Source organism: Pipistrellus kuhlii, unplaced genomic scaffold (genome assembly GCF_014108245.1).
Source record: "Pipistrellus kuhlii isolate mPipKuh1 unplaced genomic scaffold, mPipKuh1.p scaffold_m20_p_1, whole genome shotgun sequence".
Taxonomy (NCBI): Eukaryota; Metazoa; Chordata; class Mammalia; order Chiroptera; family Vespertilionidae; genus Pipistrellus; species Pipistrellus kuhlii.
In genome coordinates this window covers 141,141,118-141,164,591 of record NW_023425404.1, presented here as the reverse complement: position 1 = coordinate 141,164,591, position 23,474 = coordinate 141,141,118, and the positions used below count along the sequence as shown (strand labels likewise).

At 36.1% G+C, this 23,474-nt stretch overlaps 1 protein-coding gene and 1 pseudogene across 7 annotated transcripts in view; both read left to right on the top strand.

The window, feature by feature from the left end:
- The window catches only part of SMARCAD1 (SWI/SNF-related, matrix-associated actin-dependent regulator of chromatin, subfamily a, containing DEAD/H box 1), a 97,281-nt gene that overhangs the window by 35,161 nt on the left and 38,646 nt on the right, over positions 1-23,474 (top strand). For 3 of the 7 annotated variants that reach the window (XM_036411231.2, XM_045570738.1, XM_036411223.2), the window contains exons 6-9: positions 3,262-3,365; positions 15,500-15,601; positions 16,755-16,836; positions 18,466-18,851. In XM_036411231.2, the coding sequence (XP_036267124.1) occupies positions 3,262-3,365; positions 15,500-15,601; positions 16,755-16,836; positions 18,466-18,851 (674 nt within the window). Of the gene's footprint in view, positions 1-3,261; positions 3,366-15,499; positions 15,602-16,568; positions 16,673-16,736; positions 16,837-18,465; positions 18,852-19,212; positions 19,531-23,474 lie in introns of those variants that run through there. The other 4 variants (XM_045570742.1, XM_036411239.2, XM_036411256.1 and 1 more) reach the window with 4 other exon arrangements.
- Positions 19,539-23,385, top strand: LOC118708372 (annotated as a pseudogene).

Below are 23,474 nucleotides of genomic sequence, written 5' to 3'. Positions count from 1 at the left end.
GGTTATGGCACATACTTAGGTTGTGGATTTGATTCCCATTTGGGGAATTTAGGGAAGGCAAATAAGTCAAGTGTGAATTACATGGGAAGAAGAAATTGGGGTTTTTTCCTTCTAAAGTAAACTTCCTTCCATACTTCATCTTGGAAAATATTAGTCATTCATATCAGTCATCTTCATTTTTCATACTATGAATTTTTTAGGTATGGTGGCTTTATCTTGCCAAGATAAGATAGCTTTCAATATATGAAATCATTAAGATGGAAAGTTATTTTGGGTGTATTTGGACAATTTTCAACAAAAGACTTTTTTAAATACCTGTAAAAGATCTTAGACAGTTCCAGAAATCATGATCATGTACATATGTTTTACATTAAATTTATCCTTTGCAGAAAATATCAACTTGCATATTAAGCATTAAGGATGTATTTTATACATTGCTTTCTGAACATTTTTATTTTGAATACTAAGTTATAAAAAAATAATATCCAAAATTTTACTTTTTTTAAAAAAGGTACCAATATGAATTTATTCATATTGTCAGGAGTTTCCTTGGCCGTTTTTTCCATTTCTCTATTTGTATGAGAATAGGCAAAACATATTTATGTATCCTATTATATCAGTTGTTTTGTAACATTTTCATTTATTAGAGACATCTTTCCATGTTACTTTAAATATTTGCCTCTTTTATAATAGTGGCATATGTATGTATCCTAATTTGTCTAATATCTTGGGCATTAAGACATTTTGGTAGCATTCTTGTGTATATGACTAAGCAGACGTTTCCTTGAAATCCATGGAAAGAATTTGTTGAACTAAAAGCTATACAGAACTAAAATTCAGAGATGTATTTTTTTAAATTGCCTTCCAAAAAACTTATACTTCATCAATTCGTACTGTTTGCCCTGTGTCCATTTATTATAAAAAAATTATCATCTAAGGTGGGCCTCTTTTTGTTTTTCTGTTAAACTGCCTATTTGTTTTCTTTGTCCATATTTTTTTAATTTCATCTTTTGTTTTTAAATATTGAATTTATATGAAATTTATTTTTATCTGGAGTATGAAGTACATCTAATTTTTCCCCTTGAAATTGATGATGGGTACTTCTAATAAAAGATAAGAATGTATGAAACATAATTTGAAATTAATATATAGTATAGCATATTAAATATCTAATTAATAATTAGTAATAGGATAGGTTTAGAGATAGGTAACTAAAGCATTATGTAACCTTTTATAAAAAAAAATAGTTTTATATTTTCTCCCACACTTAATTGCACATTCTGGCATTTTGCCATTTTATACACATATAAAGATTTGGTGCTATGGTATTGGCACTCCCCTCCCCCCACCAAAATAAAAAGATGTATTGACAAATATATGGCTAAAAAATTATTTTTTTTAAATATATTTTTACTAATTTCAGATTTCAGAGAGAAGAAGGGAGAGAGAGAGAGAAATAGAAATATCAATGATGAGAGAGAATCATGGATTGGCTGCCTCCTGTATGCCTCCTACTGGGAATTGAGTTTTCAACCAGGACCTGTGCCTTGAACCAGGAATTGAGCCGTGACCTGGTTCGTGGGTCAACTCTTAGCTAATTAGCCGCTTCAGCAGGGCTAGGCTAAAGAATTTTTTTATTGACAAAACGAAGTTCTTATTCTTTTAGTAAATAAATATGTCTAAGTGACTCAAATGATCTAGTTTGAAGTTCTTTCAGACTTAGACTATTCCTAATAGTGTTCACTTAACACCAACAAATATATGGGTAATGATGGGTAGTTATACTTCCCCTTTCTTAAAGTGGATGGTAGGAGTTAGTTGGCGAATGTATAATGCACAATTACTTTATGAAATAAATTGAAAAAAATTAAGCATTCAATTATTTTGTTACAGCCATATTATGAAATTTTCTGGCTTACAACTTAAAAGTTGTCAAGTTTGTGTTTATTTTGAATATTATATTTCTACATTTTTTAATTTCTAACTGTTTAGTTAGGGTACTGATATAATTAATATTGAAATCTTAAACCTTTGTGAAATTATAGCAGATGTTTTTTTTTTTTTTTTTTTTAATATATTTTATTGATTTTACACAGAGAGGAATTGATAGGGACAGAGAGTTAGAAACATCAATGAGAGAGAATCATTGATCAGCTGCCTCTTGCACACCCCCTACTGGGGATGTGCCCGCAACCAAGGTACATGCCCTTGACCGGAATCGAACCTGGGACCTTTCAGTCCGCAGGCCGACGCTCTATCCACTGAGCCAAACCAGTCCCGGCAACAGATGCTTTTATTTTAGCACAGTAGTATGTCTAAGGCAGAAAGTAAAAGTATTTAAGCAATATGTCAATGTATACAAAGTATTGTATAAGTAAGTAACAGCTTTTTAAAATCATGTACCGTGAGTCTAGTTTTCTTTTAGTCTTGGCAGAATATGCAGATTTTCATTACTGTTAGATTCTTGTCTTACTATTTTTAAGTTAAGACCATTAATTGCTTGCACTATCTATTTCAGTTCCTCCTTATTTGTTAAATGAGAATACTATCTAATTTGTATGTTTTTTTGGAAGGTAAATGAAGCAATAGTTTACTAGTATAAAAGTCCTCTACAAAGCCTGGTATATAGAATACAATTACTGATGTCAGCGATGCTAATCAGAGAAGCTACACTGATGGGACTCAACTTTTTCTTACTGATAAACAATACCCGTATTTTCCGGCGTATAAGACGACTTTTGAAATGAAAAAAAGTCAACCGAAAATTGGGGGCAAAAGACCAAAATTGCACAAAAATTACCTGCAGATCTTGACGGCAAAGTTAAGTCTTTTCTTGGAAGCGGGGGGTTGTCTTATACAGCGAATATAGGCCTAAATCTATGTTTTAACTGTAAAATTAGGAGGTCGTCTTATACGCCGGAAAATATGGTAAGTCACTCAGGAGAACCCCTTCCTCCGAATATTACAGTGAAGAATTATTTGTCAAATTAGTGATCTATGTTTTTAGCATTAAATATGATGGTTTACAAATGCATTATTATAGTGATTTCTACTTTTGAAGGACTGGCGTCTCTGTTCACTTTTCCTTCAATTTTATTGATACTTGTTGAGTAGACATTTTATGTCAAAGAAACCACATTGGACCTGATGTCAAGAGGACAATCTACAAATGTATTAATTATGATAACACTTTGGCTTTCTTTTGCATTAATAATTCTTATACTTACCTGTACAAATTTTGAGTGTTCTTCTCTGTTTTAGAAGGTGGTGGACCCAGGAAAAGAAAGTTGTCTTCTTCTTCAGACTCAAATGAGGAAGATGAATGTAATGGTAATCAAACCATAAAAAAGAAGAGAATGGATCATGTAAGTTACATTTGAATTGCACTATCAAAATTACCTGGTTAAGCACAGAATATATTGTTTATGAACATCAGGCCTGAAAATTCACCTAAAGGAATCTTCCTTTTCTGTCTCAATACCAAGTCAGAGAATCAGTTTTTGCATTTCATTTTGACTGTTTTGTTTTCTTTTTAATTTATCTAGTATTGATTTTTCACCTCTTAGTTATAAAATTAATTTTTAGAATATGCTAATGACATATATTTATACTTTTAAAAATTTTTCATGAAAGTTATACATATGTATCCTAATATATAAAAACCTCCTAATATATAAAAAACCTGGGCCGTAACTACCAGTAATGACCGATGCTCAACCAAGTGGCAGTCAGTCCTGACTACTTCCGCTGCAGGCCTGGTGCTCAGCACTGAATGCTGAGGTGGCTGTGAATCAGGACCAGAGAGGCCTGAGGAGAGAAGCAGGGACTGATCTGTTGCCTCTGTGGCAGCTTTTTAAAAAAAAAAAAAATCTTTATTCTACAGATTATTACAATTGTTCCTCTTTTTTTCCCCCTCCCATAACTCCCCTTTCCTGGTTCCTACCCCACACTCTGTCCTTACCCATCCGCCTCTGCAACTGTCCTCATCCATAGGTGAATGATTTTTTTCTATCTCTTCCCACACCCTCCACAACCCTTTCTCCCCAAGAATTGTCAGTCCACTCCCTTTCCATGCTTCTGATTCTATTATATTCACTAGATTATTCTGTACATCAGATTTTTTATTCACTTGATTTTTAGATTCAGTTGATCATAGATATGTATTTGTTGTTCATAATTTTTATGTTTACCTTTTTCTTCCTCCTCCTCTTAAAGAATACCTTTCAGCATTTCATATAATACTGGTTTGGCAGTGATGAACTCCTTTAGCTTTTTCTTATCTGTGAAACTTTATCTGACCTTCAATTCTGAATGCTAGCTTTGCTGAGTAGAGTAATCTTGGTTGTAGGTTCTTGCTATTCATCACTTTGAATATTTCTTGCCACTCCCTTCTGGCCTACATAGTTTCTGTTGAGAAATCAGCTACATAGTTTCTGTTGAGAAATCATATGGGTACTCCCTTGTAGGTAACTACCTGCTTTTCTCTTGCTGCTTTTAAGATTCTCTCTTTGTCTTTTGCTCTTGGAATTTTAAGTATGATGTGTCTTGGAGTGGTACTCTTTGGAATCCTTTTATTTGGGGTTCTGTGTGCTTCCTGGACTTGTATGTCTATTTCTTTCACCAGGTAGGGAAAGTTTCCAGTCATTATTTCTTCAAATAGGTTTTCAATGTCTTGCTCTCTCTCTTCTTCTGGCACCTTCATAATTTGGATTTTGGTACTCTTGAAGTTGTCCCAAAGGCTCCTTACACTATCTTCATATTTTTTGGTTCTTTTTTTTTTTTTTTTTTTTTTTTTTCTGGTGGAATGTTTTTTGCTTCTTTGTATTTCATATCTTTGACTTTGATTTTTGGGATCCTCTGGTCTGTTGTTGGATGTATGTATATTATTCTTTATTTCAGACAGTATATGCTTAATTTCTAGTTGGTCCTTTTACATATTTTTGAGGGTCTCACTAAATTTATCGGTGGTTTCTAGAGGATTCTTGAAAAACCTTATAACCATGGTTTTGAATTTTATATCCTGTCGTTTGTTTTCTCCATTTCTTTTATTTGTGACCTGTTTCTTTGTCTCTGCATTTTGGCTGCGTCCCTGTGTTGATAGAGTGGATTTGTGTGCTAGGTGTCCTATAGGGCCCAGTAGCTCAGCCTTCCCAGTTACCTGAGGTGGACACTTTTTTTTGTTTAAAAATATATTTTATTGATTTATTACAGAGAGGAGGAGAGAGGGATAGAGAGCTAGAAACGTCTATGAGAGAGAAACATCGACCAGCTGCCTCCTGCACACTCCCTACTGGGGATGTGCCCACAACCAATGTACATGCCCTTGACTAGAATCGAACTCGGGACCTTTCAGTCCACAGACCAACGCTCTACCCCTGAGCCAAACCGGTTTGGCGAGGTGGACACTCTTGATGCACCCATTTATGTGCTGTGTGCTCAGCCTTGTAGTTAAATTTTGATTGTTGTTGGTATCACTGAGAAGAATTGACCTCCAGGTCAATTGGCTATGAGAATCACCTGTGTCTATGCTGGGAGAACTTTTGTGCTGAGACACTCTTATGGGGCAGGACTTGCTTCAGTAGGGCTTTGGTGCTCACTGAGTCTGCCCATTGAGTGTGTCCCTTATGGATCTGAATTTTAATCTGGATGGTCCCACTCTGACAATTGGGTACACTGGCTCTTGGATCTACAAGGAAGTGCAAATGTAGCCTCTGCCTGAGGCCACCCAGCAGCAGCTACAGAGAGATCTGCAGATTCCTCCTCTTTGTTTGGAGGTGCCCAGATGAGGTCCAGCTGTGAAGCAATGCAAGCTGCTGTGAGGCCTTGTGCCTTCTTTTGGTTGTTCTGGGTCTCTCTGACTCAGCTGCAGTTTGTTAGATAATTTTACGTTGCAAAGGGCCTGGCCATTCATATGCAAAAGCCTCTGCACACTGCTCTGGTGGGTCGGGGTCTCAGGGCAGAGCAGACAGCTATGGCTGATCTTCTGCCCTGTCCTAAGAGGCCTCTGGGTCTCAGTGTCCCGCAGTAATAGATGCAAGCACCTCAGAGAAAGCTGCCCTCAAGTTCTACCCAAAGCCAGTCAGTCCAGTTTCTCCCTGTATGAGTCTGGGTCCCCAGAGTCTCACCTGCAACTGGAGTACAGAGCAGTTGGGAGTTTGTGTCTCCCTCCTGATTGAAAAAGACAACAGTGCTCTCAGTTGCCAGCCCTTTCTGGGCACGCACTTTCGTACCTCTGCACTTTATTTCCGAAGCTCCTCTGAGTCTCAGCATGCTTCTCTTTCCTTCTACTTGTAGAATTCCACTCAGCCAGCCTTCCTGTGGTTCTGGATGATCTCCGTTTTATCTTTTAGTTGTAGTTTTGAAGTGGTTGTGCAAGGTAGCAATTTCAGGTGTTTATGTATGCCGCCAACTTGGTTTTTCCTCTTAGGCAACTTTTGATCACCACTTGCCTCTCTTTTTCTCTCCCAGTATGGCCGGCATGTATGCCTCTATTTCTCTCCAGGACTCCACCGGGCTGTCGATCAGTCCTGCCTTTCTAAGCAGGCCCCATTGATAGGCCTAGAGACACTGACTGGCATAGGAACTGACTAATCAGAACCAAATGTGGGTGGTGTGAAGAACCAATGGCTGCCTAGTAGGAGAAGCTTTTGATGTTGGTTGGCATAGCAACAGACCAATATGAACCCAATGTGGGTGCTGTGAAGAATCAATGGCTGCCTAGGAGGCGGAGCTTTAGACATCGACTGGCATTGAAACCCACCAATCAGAATCAAATCTGCATGCTGTGGGGAGCTGATGGCTGCCTAGCAGGCAGAGCTTTTGACATTGACTGGCCTAGAAAGTGACCAATCAGAACCAAAGCCAGAGGAGGGCAGTTGGGGGCGCTATCAGGCCAGCAGGGGAGGGCAATTTGGGGTGATCAGGCTAGCAAGCAGAGGCAGTTAGGGGCAATCAGGTAGGCTGGAAGGTGAGTAGTTAGGAGCCAGTGGCCCCAAATTGTGAGAGGGATGTCCCCAATTGGAGAGGGTGCAGGTTGGGCTGAGGGAACCCTCCCTCTGTGCACAAATTTCATGCAACAGGCCTCTAGTGGTTATATAATACTTATTAAAAACAGTTGTTAACTACCACCAGTAACATTTGCTCCTTCCCACTGGCAACTATTTATAATTCTTCTAAATGACTTTTTTTTTGTCTTAATGACTTTTGATATTTAACCAGTTATCTAAAATAATAGTGGTTATGCTTTTATTGGGTTGATGTAATTTTTTACTATTTGTTGTATTAAAAAAATTTTTTTTCGTTTTTGAGACAGACATACACAATGATGTTAGAGAGAACATCAGTTGCTTGTCTCCTCCATGCATCCCAATCAGTGATCAAACCCAAAACAGTATGTACCCTGACTGGGAATCGAACCTGCCACTTTTTGGTGCATGGGACAGCGTTTCAACCAACTGAACCACACCAGGCAGGGCAGCTCTAATTTTTTATTAACTTTTATTTACTTTATGAATAGAATTAATAAGAGGCCTCCCAGTAAAACCAGACATAATCTTCCCTGTTTCTTCATTCAGAAAACAGTTTCTTCTTGGTAATAAAAATAAAATGCCACAACTAACCTCTTTCTTTTAATGTGATTTAGGTAGTATAAGAAGACTAAAACAGCCAGGTGGCCTTCTTTACCCTAATTTAATTAGACATTTGTTATGTCCCTACATAGAAACATTCTTCTCTTGGGAACTACCGTGTTTCCCCGAAAAGAAGATATCCTCCGAAAATAAGACCTAGCGCAACTTTGGGAGAAAAAATTAATATAAGACACTGTCATATTTTCAGGGAAACAGGGCAATACTGATGGGAGTAAAAATTCTGTGAGTAGGTTTTGAGGTATGAAGAAATGCTGTAGTGTGAGAGACAAAGGTCCATGTTTTAGTTTTCAGATCTATTGTACATATAAGGACTGTCTGAAAATACCATCAAATATGCTGATTCAGAACATTTACCCTGCTTGTACATCCTAATGAACAACATATCAGAGTGTTATCTACTAGTTCACATGCTGAACTTCCACTAAACAATACTACATCTGTAAGTCAGCTGCTTCTAGGTATTAAGGCACATAGTAAAATCAGTGAACTTCCTGAGCATGAATCTATTGATGCACTTTCTTCTGATGAAATTAGCTTCCAGTCAGAATTATTGTTGTGTTACAGTGTACTATGATTGAGAATGAGGCTTTCTATACACTAATAAAAGAGTAATATGCAAATTGACAGTCACTCAAACACATAGGATGGCTGCCCCCATGTGGATACAAGATGGCCACCACAGATGGCTGCCCTGTCAAGGGAGGGCAGTTTTGGGCAAGCAGGCCAGCAGGAGAGGGCAGTTGGGTGAGACCAGTTCTACAGGGTAGGGCAGTTGAAGTGGGGAAGCAGGTCTGCGGGGGAGGGCAAACCAGACCTGCAGGGGAGGGCAGTTGTGGGCAACCAGGCTAGCAGAGGAGCACAGTTGGGGGGTACCCAGGCTAGAGAGGAGGGCAGGTGGGGAGGACCAGGCCTGCAGGGGCGGGCAGATGGGGGGGGGGGGCAGGTTAACATGGGAGGGCAGTTACGGGTGACCAGGCCAGCAGGGGAGGGTAGTTGGGGGCAATTAGGCAGGCAAGGGAGCAGTTAGGTGTCGATTAGCCTGGCAGGCAGGCAGGGGGGTAAGCAGTTGGGAGCCAGCAGTCCTGGATTGTGATGGGGGGTTCCCAGATTGGAGAGGGCATAGTTTGGGCTGAGGGACACACACACACACACACACACACACACACACACACACACGTGCATGAATTTTGTGCACCAGGCCTGTAGTATCTGAATAAGATGTATTAATTCTCTGGGCTGTCATAGTAAAGTACCACAGACTAAGTAGATTAAGCAACACAAATATATTGTCTCGCAGTTCTGGAATCTAGAAGTCCAAGATAAACGTGTCAGAAGGATTGGTTACTTCTGAGGGCTGTCCCATCCCTCTCTCCTGGATTCTGATATTTTGCTGGCAACTTCAATGTTTTTTTTTGGCTTGTATATAGAGATTCATCTTCACAATGCATGCTCCCTGTGTTTCTCCAAATTTCTCGTTTTTATAAGGATACCAATCATTATATTAGGACTCCCTTTAATGACCTCGGTTATATTTTATTACCTCAGGAAAGACCCTATATCCATATAAAGACAAATTCGTAGGTACTGAGATACAAAATTTAATATGTATTTTGGAGGCACACAATTCAACCCATAATTGGGATATCAGAAGCAGATGTTTAGGGAAGGTAAATTCATACAAGTTTCTGTTACAATCTCTTCCATGATGAAAGAGGTTCGAAGTAATCAACTTCCCACCAACAACTGGATGAATCGCTCAAGGAACAGTGCTATCATGGGAACTCATTATTGGCCTCTGTTCTTCCCAGGTTGAGTACTCAGTAGTAGCAATAGTCATAAATTTGACGTGGGAAGTCTTATCTTGATGATCTGTATGGACAGCTTTAATGCTTATTGCAGTGGCCATCTGTTATATAGAACCATTGAACAAGATCCAAAAGCCTAAGATCTTATTGGCATTCACAGAATAGATCAAAATGCTTATTTAAAATCTGCTTTACAATACATGCCCTTTGCTGAACATTCACATGGAACACTGTTTACTTTGCATTCTGTTTTCAGAAAGCCTGAAAAGTTTAGCAGTGTACCTCTTCCCCCAGACTTCTGGTCACTAGTCTTCCATTCTTGTTCTTTTCCTTTGCTACTTGCCATGATTATCATTGATCTATATCTCTTGCCCTCTCTTTCTATATAAAATGGACAACAAGGTGCACCACCCTAAGTTGTAGACAGGGCTTCCCTCTTAAATAGGATTATATGTATAGTTGTTCACTTTTAGCTTCTTCTAACAATTATGTAAATCCTTTGAAAACCAATTTCAAGATATTCCCCTCACTAAATCTGATCATAAATAATTTCCCACACACCTGAAATCTATATAATTTTATTAACTAATGTCACCCCAATAAATTCAATTAAAAAATAGAGTTCCCTGAAGTGCTATATATACTGGCTGACTCTTGAGACTTACTTGAACCTTACTTGCAACTTATTTGTAAGTCAAGTCCAGTCTCAAATACACAATTTCCACTTGCTTCTGCTCATGCTCAGAGTTAGGTTTGGTGGATCAGATACCCAAATCACATACCAGATCAAGTCTCTTGATCAGTTGATGTCTCATAGTCAACCATTCTGCTCCCACCTTTTTTTGAAGCCAATATGTTTCACAAAGAGAGATCAGTCCATTCTATTTTCTAAATGAGAATTGTTCCAATGCAGTAAATATGTTAAGTGAACAGTTTGATCATTCCCAAGAATTTTACATGATAGGTATCAGGTGAATGCAGAAAACTATACCAAGCTGAACTGGACTACATAGGTATACACAAAACACATATACCTCAAAATATCTACTAGCTGCCTCATTTCACTGTATTTTCTACCCCACAAAATTGTGTTTTACTATTGTGTCACGTTTGTGAATTTCACCATTTGAGAGAAGCAGTCACTCAACATCCCAAACATATCTAAGCATTCTGGTTCAAAAATAGCAAACAGTGCATACAAAAGGCAAATTTTAAGTATGGAGGAGAAGTTAGAAACAGACATTTGGAAAGAAATGAGAACGTGATATATCCTGAGCAGTAGGTATAAATGAATCCACATTGTCACAAAAATAAAAATATAAGACTGGACCACCTTCAAATACTGTGAAGTCAATAAGAACAGGTAGAAGAAATTTTCTATAGAGTTTCCTCAAAAAACTAAAAAATGATTATACCATATAATCCAGGAATTCCACTCTGGGTATTTATCGGAAGAAAACATAAAACATGAATTTGAAACGATACATGCACTCCTATGTTCATTGAGGCATTATTTACAGTATCCAAGGTATGGAAGCAACCTAGATACCAATTAATGCATACAATGGAATATCACACAGCAATAAAAAAGAATGAAACCTTGCCATTTGTGACATCATGGATGAGGGTATTATGCTAAGTGAAATAAGTCAAGCAGAGAAAGACATGATTTCACTTATGTGTGGAATCTTAAAAAGCAAAACATAACAAAAAACAGACTCAGGAACAGTCCAAAAGGGATGGTTACAAGAAGGGAGGGGAGAGTGAGTGAGGATGGGTGAATGGGGAAAAGGGAATATAGTGAATACTAATATAATACAGAGGTGATATGCAAATTGACTATCACTCCATTATACAAGATGGCTGCCCCTATATGGTCAAAGATGGATGCCCCTATATGGTCACAAGATGGCTGGAAGGAGGACAGTTGTGGGCAATCAGGCCAGCAGGGGAGGGCAATTAGGGTCAACCAGATCTGTAGGGGAGGGCACGTGACGGGGGACCAGACCGGCACGGGAGGGCAGTTAGGGGTAATCGGGCTGGCATAGGAGAAGTTAAGTGTTGATCAAGCTGGCAGGGGAGTGGTTAGGGGATGATCAGGTTGGCAGACAGAAGTAATTAGGGTCAGGCAGGAAGGCAGTAGGGAACCAGCAGTCTTGGATTGTGACAGAAAGCATACTCTAGGACAGTGTTTCCCAACCTTCTCTCATGATGAGAATCACCTGGTGGAGTTGTTAAAACACAGATTCCCGGATCCCAACTAAGAAGTGCTAAACTAGAATTTTTGGGAACATATAGGTAAAATTGTATATTTAACTAGTGCTCTAAGACAGATTTTATATACAGAGCACTAAGTTAGGTATGCAATTTTACCTATATGTTCTCAAAAATTCTAGTTTAGCACTTCTTAGTTGGGATCCGGGAATCTGTGTTTTAACAACTCCACCAGGTGATTCTCATCATGAGAGAAGGTTGGGAAACACTGCTCTAGGATTTAAGACTTGGAAAGGTAGCATTACAGTGATGTTTGGTACCAGTGCCTGGTAGAGACTTGGAACTGATGAAATCAGTAGTAGTTGTAGTTGATCATTTACCAAAATGAGCCTTTTAAAAGAAATAGTTAAAGTCGGCCTTAGAGTTCACACTACAGGTGGAGTGCCCAAATCTGCCTTGATAGTTTTACTCAACTCTTCTCTGTTACAAAGGATTATTGCAAAACTCCAAAATGAAAAAGAAAAAAAAATTATATTTGAAAATTCTTAGTTTATCTGAGACTGAACAAAACGTTCTTTTTTCTTTCTGCCTCCAAAAAAAAATATCTCAGTTATAGCCTCTTGATAAAAATACGATAGCATTTATGGCTTATTATTTGAAGTGAGCATTTAAAATGCTATTTGCTGTTACTAAAGGTGAGTATGGAGATATGGTTATAAAGTTTTGGAAGAGATTTAACATCAGGAAGGCATTGCTACCATTATAGAAGCCTGTAGCGATACAATGGAGTGTTACATTACCTACAGGGGAAAGTTCTTAATTTGTAACTCTGCAGATAAATTTTTAAAATTCAAAACAAGTGTGTTGACATAGGAAAACAGGTTGGCTTTGAGTTCCCAATCCTGATATAGCCACAGATGACTTGAAATAGGTTGCACCTGTTGGTTATGTAGATGTAGAAGGTGAAGAAGATAAAAACCTAAGGGCTTCACTGGGTCAGTGTAACACATCAAGTTATCAGGTCTTTTTAAGTGTTGTTGAAAACAGACTGGTTCAAAGGTAATGGCTTGCTGCTGAATGTAATAGGAGAGTCGTGTTGCATGACATCCAGTTGAATTTGGAATTATACAGGCAACTTCAGTAAGAAATGAAGAAGCTTAACAGCTCCATAGATTTATTTGTTTTGTTTTTTAATTCACTATTTACAATTTCAACCAGTATAGGAGAGACAACAGAAATACAGTGCGTCGTGCCCTTCTATAGCTGGTGCAACTTTCTTTTCCTTTTCAGATAGCCTACTCCCCCTTTCACACACACACACACACCCCTCCCTCCCCCCGTCACTTCACAGTAACTCATATCTGCAATTAGACCTTACAGTGCTAACATCCCCAAGAAAATTTCAATTCGGATTTATCATGCCATTTTTAACACTGTAGTTTTTATTTTCATGATCTTGCACAGCATAGTAATTTTGGAAATGTATACAAGTTATAGCAGAATGGAGTATTATTGGCAGAAGCAGATCTGACCTTCAAAACCATGTGAGTCTGTGCTGGGATTTCTATTAGGACTTGCCAGAGACATCATGCAGCATTCTTATTAATCCAGGTTCTTTTAAGAATCATTGCATGTGCTCAATAGTTATGAAACCCAACTGGCGGAGCACATTGTACTGCACCCTCCGCCTACTACAGAGCCTTCTCTTAATGTGGGCCCTATTCATAACTGACAATGTCAAGGGCTATTTTGTAAACAGAGTAGAGCAGCACACACTGCAGTGAATTATACCTTGCCAACCAATATCCAGAGGCCAACCAAGTGTTGTCCCTTTTTGTTTTAAGAGTAGAATATGCAACACACTCCATAAAAATCTTGAAAGTGGTGGGCCCAGAATTTGAGGGTGGTTATTTTCCACTCTGGGGTGTTTATTTCTTCCTAAGGTCATCTAAAGCACCATTGCTTCCTGCTTATCAAGTCCAGTCAATATGATGTCTTTAGTGTAGAGGGACAAAGTCATATTCTGTGGATTGTGGAAAACAGTAAGAGTCTTTGAGTACTTTATTATGAAAGAGAGCAGGAGAGTAACCAAAACCAGAAGCCTGGGAAGGTGTATCTATCATTGACTTGCTTAGGTAAAAACAAATTGCTTCTACTTGCCCTTTCTAATCGGGATAGGGGAGAGAGAAGCATCTGCCAGATTGATAACTGCATAGTTATATTGATCTGCTCCATTAAAAATACTACATCTGGTATAGCAGCTGCAATTGGGGTCATCATCTGTTTATATTCACCCAAAATAATTTTCCAAGACTCATCCAGCCTTTAGGCCAAGGAGGCACATTGCATTGGGATGGGACAGTGGTGTCACTCTCTGCAGTTCCTTCCGGAATAATGGTATTGCTGCTGCTGCTGCTGCTTTAGAGGGCTAAACTGGGGACTTGGGTTTGGTATTGCCTGAAATGATGGTCCTTATTCAAGGAGCTAATACGGGGTTTCTGCCAGTGCCAAATATGTCTGTCCCAGCTTTTCATTCTGGAACCAGAAAAATAACTACAGGACTGACTCATAACTGCTGGACCCACAGAAACAGATTTGTGCACGAGTGCCACGCTCTATCCACTGAGCCAAACCGGTCTTGGCTGATGTTTAATTTATATATTGTTTAGTTTCACAGAGGGTTTTTTAATTGATTTTTTTTTTTTTTTTAGAAATATCAATCTGTTCCACTTATTTATGCATCCATTGTTTGATTCTTTTTAAAAAAATATATTTTTATTTATTTCAGAGAGGAAGGGAGAGGGAGAAAGTTAGAAACATCAATGATATGAATCAGCTATCAGTCACCTTCTGCATGCACCCTCTACTGGGGATCGAGGCAGCAACCTGGGCATGTGTCCTGACCAGGAATCCAGCCATGACCTCCCAGTTCATAGGTTGATGCTGAACCACTGCACATGCTGGCCAAGCCTGGTTGATGTATGTGTCTTGACTGGGGACCAAACCTGCAATCTTGGCATATTAGGATGATGTTCCTGGGCCCACCCATAATGAAAAGCTGAGCTATCTGACCAGAGCCCACATAAGTTTTTTGACTTTTTTTTTTTAATCGTGTCACTTAAAAAAAAACAAAAACATTTTCATTGATTTCAGAGAGGAAAGGAGAAGGAGAGAGATAGAAACATCAATGATGAGAATCATTGATTGGCTGCCTCCTGCATGCCCCCTACTGGGAATTGAGCCTGTAACAATGGGCATGTGCCCTTGACCGGAATCAAACCTGGAACCATTTGGTCCCCAGGCCGACACTCTATCCACTGAGCCAAATCAGCTAGGGCCATTGTGTCACTTTTATTTTCTGTCTGAGCAATTTATACTTAAGCCATTTTATGAATCAAGACTGAAGTAAAAGTAAGTCTCAGTATTTGTAATTGGAGGTATGAAACTGAACACAGATGAAATATTTTTCTTTTTCCAATAACTTGTAGAGACTTTAATATACCTGAATTATTTCAGGTTAATTTGAGAAATTCTAGTTTTTTATTTTTTAGCAGACTTATCTCATTTTGACCACTGTATGAATGAACTGTGAGTTGTCAGTTGTTGGATATGCAGTCAAGGGCTTTCAGGGATCTTATACCAGCAATATATATAGTTTTTAAATCCTTAACCGTATAAATTTATCATTTTATGTGAACAAAATGAAACATTTTTGGATTCTTCAGATTGAATGTGATAACTTCCAAATCAAGTCAAAATAGAAATGTAATTTGTCTTTAACCTCTGGTTATTGATAATCTCTTAAATTGGTTCTCTTTTTCTCCTCATTAGGGAGAGGAATCAAATGAGTCTGCAGAATCTAGAAGTATTTGGGAAAAGCAGGAAAGTATTGTATTGAAATTGCAAAAAGAATTTCCCCATTTGGGTAGAAAGGTGAGTAATGTGCTGAAATTTAATCAGCATGTACTAAGTGTTTATATTACAAAATAGTGTTTGAGATATAAAAGCTATGAATGAGTTTTACATTTTTCTAATTAAATATTTTTCTTTAAAATATCTTTATATGGCTTGTTAATTGTTTACATTGTTTATTTACCGTATTTGTGAACTATAGTATCAGCATTAAAACCATAATCATAACAAATATAACTGTAGTAACAATTGTTAACTTATGTATAAAATGTAAATTAGCTAGAGAGCCATCTATAACCCCAAGTCAGCTGATTTATCTATTTTTCCTGTTCTACTTTTTTTAAAATTTCTCATAAAAATTTTAAAGTGTCTTGGGTTCAGTTCCCAGTCAAGCACACATGCCTCAGTTGTGGGTTCACTCCCCAGGCCTGATTGGGGCTCATGCAGGAGGCAACCATTCAGTGGGTGTGCCTCTCACATCAACGTTTCTCTCCCTCTCCCCCTTCTACTCTCTCTGAAAAGCAATGGGAAAAATATCCTCAATTGATGATTAACAACAACAAAAAAGCAATTTTAAAGTGTAATACTTCATTTCATTGTGTTAATATTCTGTAAGCTTTGTTCTATTTTCCAGATAGTGAAAATACTTTGAGTCATTAAAGACTCATACAAAGCGTGGTGGTGGTAATAGGACCAGAGTTTAATCATATGATTGAATATGGAATCACATTATTTGTTTAACATTTAGAATACTTGCATTTGATTTTTTCAGGCATATGTACAGGTAGTACATCTGCTAATTCTGATGAGCTGAAAGCAAAATCTTATTGCTATACTGCTTTTTTACATATGTTGAAACTGTATGTTTTGAAATTTACAGTTTGTAAAAGCCCAGGTGTATATAGAAATTTAATTGAGCAAACACTTTTTAATCCTTTAATGTTCAGAGCATTTCATTGGGAAAATAAAAATGCAAAAGAAGTCAAACGTCCTTTTCTTTGACAACTGATATATATCTGTGAAGGTGAAATTATATACACAGACAGCATTTGTAAAGCAGCATGAAAACAAATGTGAAGCAATCAGATGCTTTTCTTATTTTTAAAGATCATAAAAGTTTTCTCTGAACTGCTAATTTTAGATTTTTAACGAACCATCCATAACTTATTTCTAGGAACTAAGGGACGTACTCAAGGAACATGAATGGATGTACACAGAAGCCTTAGAATCTTTAAGAGTGTTTGCAGATGATCAAGGTAATTGTCCATTCTGTGTATTATAAAAATACATATTCCCATTACAGTCTATATTTTAGTTTATAAGAAAATAGTAAACCTATTATCTAGTATTTAGAGTAGGGGTGTCGAACTCAATCAGAGAAGGGGCCAAAATCTAAAATCCAGCCTAAATCGTGGGCCGAATGGTTTACTGAACAGTCATAAACTGTCATTGTGATGGAAACGCAGCGGAGTGCAGTGATGACAGCGCGGTGCGGGCCACATTGCAAGGCCTGGCGGGACGGATTTGGCCCGCGGGCCTTGTGTTTGACACATGTGATTTAGAGCATGGGATTGTAAAAGATATTAGAAACAGTAAAGAAAAAAAATATATAAATGGCCAGTTCCCAAATGTTTTGGCCTATTCTTTATGATAGTGTAAAATGAAATAATAATAAATTTATTTTTCTGTTTGGATAACTTTCTTTGATATTTATGGCTACTGTAATCTATCATGTTTTATTGAATATAAAAAAAACTCACACCAAATTTTTTTGCATTTTAATAGCTCTCTGAATGGATCTTAATGATTGCCGGTCACTGTTATGTAGAAGTCCTAGCCTGCACTTGCATGAATGTCAAAAGTACCAATATCAGAAACTTAAAAAAATGGGACTCACTGGCATGGAAGAAAATCCTTGGTGGAACACTAACCTTAGGAATCAAATAGTTTATGAGAAATAGTTGGGAAGAGTTGAATCACTCAAGTTTAGTAACATCCTTAAGCAAGAATTAAGTATACTAGCTCTTTATAATTGGTTTTTGGTTTTTCTTGTTTTGAAAATGATTCCTTTTAAGAATGGCTATACTACAAATGCTTTTGTTGGCACAGAAAATGATATTGTGTGGAGTAAAGAAAGCCACTGATATCACCAATTCTGAGTCAGAAAATTGATTCAGAAGAGATAGGTTATGAAGTGAAGAAATTACCCAATTTATCTTGCTTATTTTTTTAATATATGCACAAGAATGAAGGTGTATTATAATCAATGTGTAAGTCTAAAAGCTCTTTGAGTAGGTAAAACAAAGACATTCTAAATATAAATTCTTGTGTAAAAATTAATTGGTACATATTTTCTTATTGCTACATTAAAATTACCTTCAATTACAGGCATGTTAGAAATTTGGAATATGATTTATTAATCAGTGATAAAGCAGTGGTGCCTTTTAATATATTTAAATACTTTTTTACTAAGTAATGATAAACAGACTACTTAGAGGTAGTAAGGGAAAAATTAATTATAATATGGAAGGTTTTAATTTGGGTGAGCCTTGTAGGGATGGCTGCAAAGTAACATCTGGGACATGTGGGTATGGAGCTGCCATTTATATTTTAAGACCTTTGTTAGAAAATGTGGATTTATAATTAATACACTTTGAAAAAGAAGTTATCACCTGTTTTTGAAACTAATTATTCTAACTTATTGAATAACTTCAAATTGTACTCAGTATTTCTCTTAGTGAGTATCAAGATTTAACAATAATTTATAGTTGAATTTTGTATTCAGAAGGAAAAATACACGTTTCAATATTTTTCTTATTTGAAGTGTTACATTGTTTAATTTATATCTTTGTAATTTAGTTATTTTTGTCTTTCTTTGTACACAGAATATGCTTCACAAAGTGAGTTTCCAAATGGAAAAGAAGTTTCTTCGAGAAGTCAAAATTATCCTAAAAGCATAGCTAAAGCAAAACTTAAACAGAAATATGCCATGAAAGCACAAAATGGTTTTAATAAGAAACGTAAAAAAAATGTATTCAATCCGAAGAGAGTTACTGAAGACTCTGAATATGATTCAGGTTCTGATGCAGGTAGTTCACTAGATGAGGACTATAGTAGTGGTGAAGAAGTGATGGAGGATGGTTATAAAGGTAAAATTCTTCACTTCCTTCAAGATGCTTCAATTGCTGAACTTACTTTGATTCCTCAGTGTTCTCAGAAAAAGGCTCAGAAGATAATAGAACTCCGGCCCTTTAATAGTTGGGAAGCTCTGGTAAGGCTACATTCTTTATCTCCGTGTGTGTGTGTGTGTGTGTGTGTGTGTGTGTGTGTGTGTGTTTAATTCACAGTACCGTTTATACTCAATGTATCTTCAGCCCAGGGAAGCATAGATGGGTGGCCTTATCCTCTGTAGAGGCAAACATTACTTTCATTGTAAGCCAATAGTATTTCAAATAGTGTCATATGACCTAATTTTGAATGAATTAAGGGGTGATTTTCTTGAAAAAAAAACTCAAGCTGATTGGCTAGGCATACTGTCACTCATTCTTTTGCATAGAAACTTGGTTCATTTCACTGCAGAAGAAAAAATTAGAGCTTACATTTAGAAAGGAGTTGTTTGCTAGCCTGTTCTGATCTGTTACTGCTGATACACCATGCAGAAAGCAAGAATGTGGCAGAAATTTTACTGCAACTACTTGAAGAGCAGTAGCAACATCCAGGGGAGCTCCATAATTCAAAATGCCAGCCTAGGTGTTTTATGCTTCTCCACAAAAGAAACAATTGTTTATTTTCTTTTTCTTTTAAAAGTGACAGCTCTAACATGTTTTTCTTGGTTAAACAACGCGGCCATTTTATGGAGTATAGCTGGCTGCAGCGTTTTTAATTGGAAAGATAGAAAAGTGTGGAAGCCTAGAATTCAAGCGTTAGGGGAAGGGAAGGCATAAGCACTGGTAAGTACACTCGGCATGATCATTTTCTGGAATTTGATTTCCTATAAACAAGTTTTAGTCAAAATATTTATATTTTGAGTCTTGTAAATGTGAACAGTCAGCAAATCTTATTCATACTCTTTTCTTTTAAAATGTTGCTTGAACTTTTGTGAGAATGTGGACTTTATAGTATGAATTGTGTATAGGCCCTGTTGTGAAAACAATATAGATTATTTTTTATAGCTTTAGAAGATAAACTGACCCTTGATGCTTTATAAATGTTCATGAAGTTTTTATTCGCTAACTTAGGGAGAAGTTGCTTTTGTGATTAATTTTGTACTTGTGACAAACAAGTTCCCTTGACAAATGTCTTGAAGTGGTGTTATCGGAGGGTTCCTAAACACTGGTTGTAAAAACAAGTTTTAAAAAAATTAAAATCCATGAAAAATATAGAAACAAAATAACTAGTATTTCTCAGCTTTAGGAAAAAAAGTCATTTGTTTTGCCTTGAAGCCTTTGCAGAGAACATCTGTCAAAGCAGGCCCTTCAAACGTGTTCAGCTTTGCCTGAGTGATTTATTTGTTCAAGTATTTGCTGAAGGGCTTTCTTGTTCATCTTTTCTTCCTTTTTTAATTTCTTTTCATCTTTAATAGTCTCCTCTGTTATTGCAGGGTTTCTGTTGCTCAGGCTTGTTGGGATTCTAACTTACTTAATAAGGAATGCAGTTATCCGCACTAGTGTATTTAGTCACTGTAACTACTTGTCCAAATATCTTATAATAACAGTAAATTAAACCAGTTGTATGTGCCAGATGCTTTAAAAATATTCAGCAACTTAACATGTAGAAAGCATATTTTCCCTACTAATTAATTGGCATAGATTAAATTAGTCTTAACATGAGTTTATAGATTGTGTGTTACCTGCTTAAACCTTGTCCCCTTTCTAAAAGTTGAATACAAGGACTATTTTTTGCTAGCTATGCATGTAAATGTTGATTATTTTATGTAACATTTAAAAAGTAAATTTGCTACTTGAGTTCAGTATTCAGGGCTTTTCTGAAAAAACTAGGAAAAAGAAAATGCTTTTTAAATGAGTAGTTTAAAATTAGCAAGTCAGTGTATATAAACTTTGAGTTTTAATTGGCTTAGAACTTATAAGTTTATACTTTCAATTACTTTAAAATTTTGAATATGACTGGTTGTAGAGCAATTTAATATTTTGAAATTATCAAGGAAAAAGTCAAATATTTTGGTAAAAAGCTATATAATTACTCCTTCCCTATTAATCAAAGAGGTTTAATAGCATAAGTGTGAACAACTTCAAAATGAAACAAAAGAAAACATTTGCTTTGTCTTCATAGCTGCTGTTTTAAGAAATACTTATGAGAATTAGTTGAAATTTTAATTATGTTACTCAGGCATACTTAATGGAAACTATAATACATTATACAAGGGGTGGCAAAAGTAGGTTTACAGATGTGCTTATGTGAAAGTTTTTTCTTGGATGGTTATTTATCAATTATTGCATTATTTTCCATATGAACCACTGTAAGCCTACTTTTGCCCTAACACGTATAATAACAGCATGCAAAAGTCTAGTAAACTGTTAACATTATTATTGAAACTTATTTAGTCTTCGGTATTTGGAATTTGGCAATATTTATTAATATTTCATTAAATGCCTACTAAGCCAACATATTAATTACACCTACATTTTAAATATGATTTTGGTTAAAACTGAATTTTCTGTAACATTAGTGGGTTAAATGGAACCATTAGTATTTCATTGTCTTATTTTAAAAATAATTTGAATGTGAAAATTATGTTAGCACTGCCTTTTAAAACAAAAGTTATTTGAATAGTTGTGAATCATTGTTAGGACTTTCTTTTCAGAGAATTGCAATTAAAAAATTAATGATCTTAAATATACTAATGACACTCACTTTACATGAGGAAAATTTGGTTTTTAACAAAAAAAAAAATCAGTGCATTAGATGAGTGTCTATGTTTTTAGCATTATACTCATTTTTTTTCTTTGAACCCGAACTTAAATATTGTGTGTCAAAGTTTTCTTCATAACTTTTTCTTTTTACTTAATAGCAGTAAAGTATATGTTTATTTTAAGAAACCACATCATTAAATCATGTAAACTTTGGAAATACAGCAAACCAAAAATGTCACTAGTCTTAAAACATGTACTGTTAATGTGTTAAAATTGGGATTTTTATTGCCAGATTTCACACATTTGATGGCATCAGTTCACCAACTATTTCTGAATTTTTGATTAGCCTTGTATAAGGTGGGTTAGAGATGCAATTTTGTCTATACATTGCATTTGTATACTTTATTCATGAGTAACTGATTCATGAATAGCTCTGCCTGAAAACTTCATTTATGCATTTACTTCTTTACCATTTAGATCAGAATAGATATACTTTTCCATCTTGATTGTTAACCAGGCACCCTAGGTTGAGTTCATTTTTTAGTTTATTTAAGCTCTTCATTGAGCTATTCCGATCTACTAGAAACTTAGACTAACAACCACAGGTTTTCTTTTTCTGCTTTGTTTTCTCAGTAGTACTATAAAATTCTGTCTGATTTTGTCACTTACAGTATTGTAATAGCTACTGCTCTCTTCCTGATAGAGTGGCTTCAGTAATGCTTGTACAAAATTACAGTATTCAGCTTTGTTTTAATTTTTTTGAATTTGACAAACTTTTTTTTTTTTATAAATTTATTCTGAATACTTTGTAAGCTGGTGGCAGGTATTTATAGCAATGAATAAGATTAATACTCTGTTTTCAAGACTGCTACTTGTTAGGTGAGGAATCAAATCTACGGGTAAACAATATCCTTATTCCTATAGAAATTAAAAAAAAAATTGTGCTGTAAGAGTGACACACTGTGGCAAGAGAGAGGTACTTCAGTTTATGGCTATTTTGAAAGGACAAAAATTCTTAGAGTGGTATTTGAATTTTTTGTCAAAGAGATAATAACCTGGGCCATATTGATACTATTTTTCTCATGTAATTAATTTTCTAGCAAATAACAATTACCATTTTTTCTTTCTTTCTGGAAAAATAGCTTTACAATTTAAAAAAATAATAATTTGTTTTCCTTGTCTAAAATTGAAAGAGTACTTGCAAGAATAAGGAAGAAAGTTAAATTTAATAAAAATTCTAACAAAAATACCCACTACTTAATTATTTAGCATTCATCTATTTATACCTACATTTTTATATTTAACATGTAAATAGGATCATATTTCTATGTCATCAATAACTTAGACTTATTAGCAGATCCTGTATTTACAGAATACTTTGTATTTCTTTAAAAATTTTTTGGTAAAGCTAAGTAACTTACAGAGTTGTTAAATGCTTTATGTCTTCAAAGAATAGTAAAATAATAATAAGGGTGTTCTTAGACCTCCCTTCCCACCCCCCACTCCTACATACACACGTACTTAGTGAAGGAATTGTGGAATTAAATATTAGGGTTTTCGCTTTTTCCCCCCTCTTCTGGAGACAGTGGTTTCCATTCACCATGGTCCAGCATTTGACATACTATCAGAGGCTAGCCTACACTAGGCTGTCCCAAACCCCTGGTAATACAATTCTTTATACCAGGATGGTTGGGAAAGCACCCAAAATCTGCATGTGTGCCCAGGCCGACTTTTCGGAGTCCATGCTGTGAGACCTAAAGTTCTAATGAGGTTGTCTCAGAAGAAAAAAGGGCCTATGGTGGTTCCATGTGTGCCAAGTGTGTTCATGACTGGATGAAGAACGCTTTCTTTATTGAGGAGCAGAAAATCATTATGAAAATGTTGAAGGCACAAAAACAGAATCAAAAAGCTTTTTTAAACAAATCTTTTGAGTAATAAAAATAATTAAAAGGAAAAAAAAATAAGAGCTTTAAAAAAGTATTTTGATATTTTTAAATTTATGTATGTATTTTTACTGATTTCAG